A 7,761-nucleotide genomic window follows, 5' to 3' on the forward strand; every position below is an offset into this window, starting at 1 on the left:
CCCGTGGTGCCGACGCTGCGTTTAGGGATGTTCTGTAGCGATTTGTGAATCTTTTGAGTCGGATCTTTTCAATTAATAAATTCACTAAGCCGATTCGACTCGCAGTGCAACCGACACTTTGAACATGAATATGTTCGAATATAATGAGCCAAGAATCGATGAGTGACTGAGCTGATAACAATATAATTAAATGCATATTTTATTGATGTTCTAAATTACTTAATGTTTTATGAGCTGACTCATGGCTACAAAAAAGAACTAAACTTATGATACGGAATAAAAGCATCGGCTTTTAAAACGGTTCTTTAAAATAAACTGTTTTAAATGAACCGATTCGCGGATCTACGACCATTACTGTCAAATGCTGCGTCTCAATGTGCCTACTTATACTACGCCCTTAAAATATGTACTCTTTTGGTGAAGAAAAAGTACACACTTTTGAGTGTGTAGTAGAAGAGTAGGCATTTCATTTAACTTCCTACCGTACTGGAGAGAAAAAAAGTAGCACATTGATCTGCCAGTCGCGGAGACCTCTGCTCATATTTTCTGCATATTGATGCATTTAAAAGTTCACGACCAAATGGATGTTTATAAAAGTTAACATTACTGTTGTAGATTAAATATAACACGGATAACAATAAATAAATATTTTTTACCAGGTTAAATGTTGATTATTAGGCGATACCGATACCTCTAAACTAAACTGATCTTTTAAATTATTAAACGAATATAATCAGTAATTATACTCACTTAATATTAGATTTTAAAGCCATGTTTTTTAACATTTCATAGCAGTTTCTAGGTTAAATTGATTGCCTAGAAAGCTCGCAAAGAGTGCTCATAACCCCTAAAAAGCTGTCACTCTTTGTTCATCGCGATCTCACAAAGTTCTGTTACCAATGAATCTCACACTGCGCAATTAATATATTATTAACATCGTGTATAGCACTCTGAGCCATGCGTCAGCAGCGAACGCTGTCTGTGATCGATTGGTTCTGTCTTTCAGTATTTGCGAGATTTCTTGATAAATAAATACAATTAATGGTTAAAAATGCACTTTATAATCGATATTTTTATGTGAGGATCGATCCTTTCAATACAACATCAGTATCGATACTTAAGGATCGATCCGCCCATTCCTAGCCAAAGCGCAATGGATTGTGGGCAATTTTAGCCATTAGAGTGTGCACGGATCCACACTTCAAAAATCGACCTGAAATAGTAGACCATCCGGGGACTTTTGGCATACTCTTTTCAACATACTATGCATTGGGACACACTTATTCTAATCTCACATACTAGGATGGATAATATGAACATTGAGACGCAGGGCCAGTTTAGGCTGAAGCGAATATTTGAGTCGGATCTTTCGGAGAACAAAAAGTTCTCCGGTGTACCGACGAAACATGCTACCTATCAGATTGTGCTACCAAAAATATATTTACATTGTTTTAAGGGTAAGTTTAGGGTAAGGGTAGGTGTGGACGGGTAGGGGTAGGTATGGACATTAAAAAAGCCTCAAACCTCATCAATAAGATGCTGGTAGCACAATCTGATAGGTAGCATTTTTCGCTATCGATTTGTGCTACCCATCTTTTTAATGGGAGGTAGCACAATCTGAGCGGGTAGCACACATCGTCAGAACACCGGCTCACAAAAACGATTCGATTCGCAGTGGAACCGACACTTTGAACCGAGAACAGTCGATTTCAAAAATTGGTAATAAGTCAAGACACGTTAAGTGAGCTGACAGTAACAGTACGTAGGCCTGTACTAAAACATGGGAAAAAACATGACAAAGAATCTTTGTCAATACATTTTAATATTTTTTAATGTGAACGCATATTATATTTATGTTTAATGACTTTCATGTTATATAAATGACTATGTTTTTATAAGCTAAATCATGGCTACAACAAACTGAACGGATGTTATTGCGTAAAAGAATTTCTGAATCGTTTCTTTTATTTTATTTTTTAAACGGTTATTTGAAACGAATTGTTCTAATGAACCGATTCTCGAAATTGAGTCAGACTTCTCACCACTGTCAAAAACTAATGAACTGCCTACCTGTTCAGCATTTCTGGAAGTCACACGAGTAGTTTTAACGTTTGAACGAGTAATTTACCCACAACCTCTAAATGACTTGAATAATGATGAAACAAAACCTTGCAACTTAGGAAACTGCTGTGATTCGTGCTGTGGGGTCGGCGGGTTCGGCTCATTTGCTTCGCAACAGAGGCGGGGCTCTGATGCCCTTATGTGTCCGTGCGCGCATGTCAATAAAGTTTTTTCAAATAGTTCAGTTAGCTTATTGGAGAATGGGTAGCATCACTGATGGTAAGGATTTGTTTGTGTATATTTAGGACGTGTTTGCTAGTTATGTGGCAAATCAGCGTGATTTATTACAAAGGTGCCCAACTATGTGTTATTGTAAACTAAAGAAACTCACTTAAAAGGAGGAATCATAGCTAGTTAGCCATGTGATATGCTAAAACTGATGCACTAAAACAGGGCTGTCCAAACTCAGAGTTTAGCTCCAACCCCAATTCACACCTGAATCAGCTAATCAAGCTCTTACTAGGCATAGAAACTTCCAGTCAGGTGTTTTGAGGCAAGTTGGAGCTAAACTCTGCAGGACACCGGCCCTCCAGGACCGAGTTTGGACAGCCCTGCACTAAAACACCCATAAAATGTTGAATATAAATCTTATTTCATTTACTTCGATCACATGTCACTAAAATGCGTAAGAGTTTCGAAGGGCTTTAGGAATATACAAACGTGTAACGTTTTTATAAAAAGATATGCGTATAATTATGTCGTATGTGTGTGTATATATATATATATATATATAATTTATTTTTCTGTAGTGTGTCAGTAGGAAATATCAGTTTACATTTCTAAACATTCCTTTGCCATTCATTGTAATAATCCAGTGAGAGTTTTGTATGCATGAGGAGTCTGAAACAGCCAGAGCTCCACACATTGATCTGATCTCACCATCGTCCAGTCTGTCTGGAATGACATGAAGAAACAGAAAAAAAACTGAGACAGACTAAATCCAGAAGAACTGTGCCGATGTCTCCAAGACGCTTGAAGAAACCTACCTGCAAAGCTAAAGTACTGTCAAAAGCTTTAGGCACTTGTGTAAAAATGCTGTAAAGTGAGGATGCTTTCAAAAATAATGTCATAAATAGATTTTATTTATAAATGAACTTCTATTAACTAAATCAAATCAACATTTGGTGTGACCACCCTTTGCGTTTAAAACAGCTTTTGCTCTTGGTACACTTGCATATAGTTTTTCGGGTAGCTTTGTAGGTAGGCTTCTTCAAGCATCCTACTTGAGACGTTGCCACAGTTCTTGGTGATATATTTTTTTGTGATTTATTTTTTGTGAAAATGCATATATAATGAATAATGATTGTACATATGTTTTATGCTTTTAAAAACATTTTTTATGCAGTCTTAAAGCCCTTCTGAAATAATGGGCATGTTATGTGACTTTGGCCAAATTTGTTGCTATGATATATTTTCGAGCATGAGCTGTTTTTATGTGGTTTAATGTGTAGTTCGCTTCAACAATACTTCTTAAATGGCATCTGTGTCTGTATCGTTTCACAGATGAGGTTATTCGGAAACGTCTTCTTATCGATGGAGATGGAGCTGGAGATGATAGGCGCATTAATGTGCTTATGAAGAGCTTTACCAAATGGTGCCATTCCAATTTCTCACCAGAGGAAGGGTAATTTAAACTATTATTATAATCTGTGATCTGTATAATTTCTTTATGATGTACCTTATTCCACTGATTAGTTACCATAGCCTTATGTATAATGACTTGCATGCTTGTCTCTGTTGCTGTAGGTTCTCACAGTATCAGAGGATGGTGACATCTTTGGCTCAGTGTGAATTCTCCATGGGGAAAACCCTGCTTGTGTACGACATGAACCTGAAAGAAATGGAGAATTATGAAGCAATCTATGCAGATATTGGTAAGACCTCCAGTTGATGTGCATGTGTGACTTTGTCAGGTATCATTACCATTTGTTCATTTACTAAGCAAAATATTCTTGTTTCTTCTCTTCAATATAGAGAAAAGTATAACATCAGCCCATGAAAAAATTGCAGAGTGCAAAAAGGAAATCCAGAGAGCGAAACGGATACGAAAAAACCGCCAAGGTTCAGTACAACTCCTTTGGAGAAAACTGACATTTTGTACTTTTATGTTGTTGTTTTTTTGGGTTTTATCACTAATTTCTGCTCTCCAATTTAACGCTCCTATTTGTAGAGTATGATGCTTTGGCCAGAGTTATCAAGCAACATCCAGACAGACATGAGACCTTAAAGTAGGTTTGAAATTCATGTTTAGGTCATATCACATCTATATTAACATTTATTTATTACCTGGTTGACTGTGTATTAAATCTGTATTCTGTACATCCTTCTGTGATCTTATTTTCTGCAGGCAGCTTGAGGCTTTAGACAAAGAGCTTCAGCAGCTTTCACACATCAAAGAGAATGTGGAGGACAAGGTAAGGGAATGTGGTATTTCTTGATGATTTTGTATACTTAAATATTTACTCTGTCTGATCTTCTTTTTTTTTTTAACCATGTTCAGTTGGAACTTCGTAAGAAACAGTTCCACGTCCTTCTCACCACAATTCAGGAACTTCAACAGACTTTGGAGAGTAAGTAGTTTAACTGAATAAAGAGTGGAGGACAAAGATGGATACTGATCCAGATCTGCTTTGCAGTGTCCAAAAATTAGTTTTCGTTCTGATCAGGTTGTAATCATATGCCTGTTTAATGGTCTAAATTTGTGTTTGGTCATCTTTTTAGATGATGAGAAGATGGAAAGTGATGATACCCAGGAGAGCCCGATGGAAAATGGAGACTAGACTAACATTTTTCCAGTTTTTCCTGAAGATGTACCTATTGTCCCGTTCTCTCATTTTAGTCTCTTTTTTTTTTTAAGTTGATGTACAGAATTAAAGTGATTTCTTTACCAACTGAATCCAAGTTGTTTAATTTTAGCATATGGCCCCTTCTAGGTGAAGTTTTGGACTTGGAAGCACAGCATAAAACATTTTTAAACAAATATGCTCAGTAATATATTGTGCCCCAAAAGCTTCATAAACAAAATTACTTTTACTGTGACTTGGCATAGTTCAAAGAGAATGTTATGAACATTACCAAAAGATTACCCATTTTAGTGTGGTTTTGTTCTTAGATGAGGTAAATGTTCAGACCAAAATGAATTAGAATGAAGATGCAACATAAAAACAGTAAACTATATGGAATTTGATTCACTTTAATGCCATAAAATTAATATTTCACCTAACATTAATTAATTAAATCATTTATTCATTCATTATTTAACTATTTATTTATTGTTGGGAGTGTTTCAAGACACTTCATAAATGTAAAAACACTTGTTGTAATAACGGTAAATCTAAGTGTATTTCAACACCTATGCAATACTTGGAAATAACTAAATATAATAAAACATCAAACCAAGAAGCATTTATTAAAAAAAAAAAAGTTAGCACAACCACACTTTTTAAGTAAGATATTTCGCATAAAGTAGAAAAAAATACATAATCTGCATGCCGCTTAACCAGCAGATGTCACTGATGCTACAATGTTTAACATGACTCACTGAAACTACATGACTTTGAGGTAAAAGAGTCCATAGTCTGTCTGTCTGTCTGTCTGTCTGTCCATCTATCTATCAAACTTCTTATCTATCCATCCATCTATCTATCATCCTTCTATCTGTCTGTCTCTGTCTGTCTGTCTTAAATATTGTAGTAATACTCTTAAACTCAACTGCTAGTATTGATGACATGTTCAGAACTGCAAAATATCCCTCATAAATGGAAGCTCAGCTTGAGCAGATCTTGCAGTCGGACTCTGAAGCAAAGTGTGTGAGTGAGTTTGATGTCTTCAGACGAGCAGTGAGGGAACAGTGTTGACACTGAGGCTGTTTTTATGCTGTGCAGACGTACTCTGCTTCTGACAGCAGATCAGAAGTGACGTATAGGCCAAGAGTGAAGTGGAGAAAGAGCAGCGCTGCTGTCGTCATTCACAGAGCTCACACTCAAGTCAGAAGGGTAGCGTGGAGTCACTTTATCAGCCAGAAGTAATGCAAATATAAAAGCATACTGTACCAATGAGAAAAATAACAGATTCAACTGGATTTTTTATTATTATTTTATAGAGGGCACTGCCTTTAAGAATACAGGCATTGTATACCGGACATGATTCAATTAGTCATTCAGTTATTAAGATGGTCATTTTGTGACATTAATTACATGAACACCAGAATCACTGGACAGAAATATGAATTATTGTCACACTGCAAAAATAATATTCATGAGTTTGTGTTAAAGAAATCTGTAACAGACAAAGACTGTATCTGTGTTTTCATATCCTTACATTGTTTATCTAACAAAAAACACTATATGACACTATATTGACTCATCTGCACAGTATCACTGTAAGAGCCAAATCTCCCTTATTCGGTTTATTCAACACAGGTAAAGGCTTCCCCTGTGCATGATGTCTGATTATTGTCACTGACTAATTACAGCTGAGCTGTGCTTCCTTGAGTGCACACAGCGAGATGTGAAGAACAGTAGAGTATTATGCATTCTGCCACATCCTATGAATAATCTAGAGGAGTCCCAGCAGTCAGCTGCAGTGCTTCTAATTGGGTTCCTGATTTAAAACGTCTACAGCCAAATTCCCCTTGGAATGGAGATCAGCTCTCAGGAAGACTCGGAAGACACATGGGAGTCAGATGACTCGGATTGGATAGATAAACATGGAGAATTTTGTCTCTTCGGGTAAACAAAACCTTCCCAGCATACTCTCATTGTCACAAGGAATGCCTTTGCTTGATGTTGTTTGGCCAAGGGCTTCAGTGATAATGGACCAATCAGAAAAGGTATGGAAACATGGATATTTTTCTCCATTTCACTGTGTCAGTGTCATTCTCGGTCAATATTAGAGACCATTATTTCCTCTTGATGGATATACAGGCAAACAAAAAGCCATGTTTGCCACTAACATCTGTACTTACAAATGAAAACAGAAATCTCTGTTATATACTTTAAATTACAAACAACTGCATCACCTACTCTAGGTGATCACAATTAGGACATTATTGTGGACAGTTCATCTGTGAATGTTGTTCAAAAGAAAAATGTTTGTTTAACCCTTGATGAAAATGTAGCTTGCTCCGTTTCTGAAACGACTTTCCCGTATTGATATAATTTAGTCCATGCAGACTGCAGGATAGTGTTAAAGGGGTCATGTGATGCTGCTAAAAATAACATTATTTTGTGTATTTGGTGTAATGAAATGTGTTTATACGGTTTAAAGTTCAAAAAACACATTATTTTCCACATACTGTACATTATTGTTTCTCCTCTATGCCCCGCCTTTTTGAAACGCGTCGATTTTTACAAAGCTCATCAGTCTGAAAAAGCGAGGTGTGCTCTGATTGGCCAGCTATCCAGTGCGTTGTGATTGGCCGAATACCTCAAGCGTGAGACGGAAATGTTACGCCCCTCACATACTGTTGATGCCGTGTCCGGCCGGAGCGACGAGACAAAAACATTAAAACCCATTACAAACGAGGCATTTGTTGCATCCAGTGGGGACATAATTACTGATTATAATAACTTATACTGTCTTTTTACGCGTTGCATTGCATCGCGCCGCGTAAACATAAACCTCTGTCTGCATTTGTGA

General features: G+C 36.7%; 2 protein-coding genes across 3 annotated transcripts in view; one reads left to right on the forward strand and one right to left on the reverse strand.

Moving 5' to 3' along the window:
* Positions 1–2,204, reverse strand: part of LOC107696847 (ataxin-7-like) — a 40,017-nt gene extending 37,813 nt beyond the window's left edge. The window contains exon 1 of one of the 2 annotated variants that reach the window (XM_016497372.1): positions 2,177–2,204. The gene's annotated coding sequence lies outside the window, so the exon portion shown is untranslated. Of the gene's footprint in view, positions 1–2,070 lie in introns of both variants that reach the window. The other variant, XM_016497370.1, reaches the window with a different exon arrangement.
* A 45-nt stretch (positions 2,205–2,249) lies between these two features.
* Positions 2,250–5,037, forward strand: LOC107696849 (THO complex subunit 7 homolog). The gene is made up of 8 exons (XM_016497375.1): positions 2,250–2,340; positions 3,625–3,745; positions 3,868–3,995; positions 4,096–4,182; positions 4,292–4,349; positions 4,469–4,535; positions 4,622–4,691; positions 4,843–5,037. Exons 1-8 carry the CDS (start codon positions 2,253–2,255, stop codon positions 4,899–4,901), a joined length of 678 nt encoding a protein of 225 aa, XP_016352861.1. The 5' UTR covers positions 2,250–2,252; the 3' UTR covers positions 4,902–5,037.
* Positions 5,038–7,761: the final 2,724 nt, after the last annotated feature.

The sequence above is a fragment of the Sinocyclocheilus anshuiensis genome, unplaced genomic scaffold, assembly GCF_001515605.1.
Source record: "Sinocyclocheilus anshuiensis isolate Anshui unplaced genomic scaffold, SAMN03320099.WGS_v1.1 scaffold710, whole genome shotgun sequence".
Lineage (NCBI taxonomy): Eukaryota > Metazoa > Chordata > Actinopteri > Cypriniformes > Cyprinidae > Sinocyclocheilus > Sinocyclocheilus anshuiensis.

Coding starts and splice junctions, on each gene's coding strand:
- LOC107696849 (XM_016497375.1), top strand. CDS start 2,253: ATGCCCTTATGTGTCCGTGCGCGCATGTCAATAAAGTTTTTTCAAATA. Junction 2,341..3,624: donor AATGGGTAGCATCACTGATG/GTAAGGATTTGT, acceptor ATCGTTTCACAG/ATGAGGTTATTCGGAAACGT. Junction 4,350..4,468: donor GACAGACATGAGACCTTAAA/GTAGGTTTGAAA, acceptor TATTTTCTGCAG/GCAGCTTGAGGCTTTAGACA.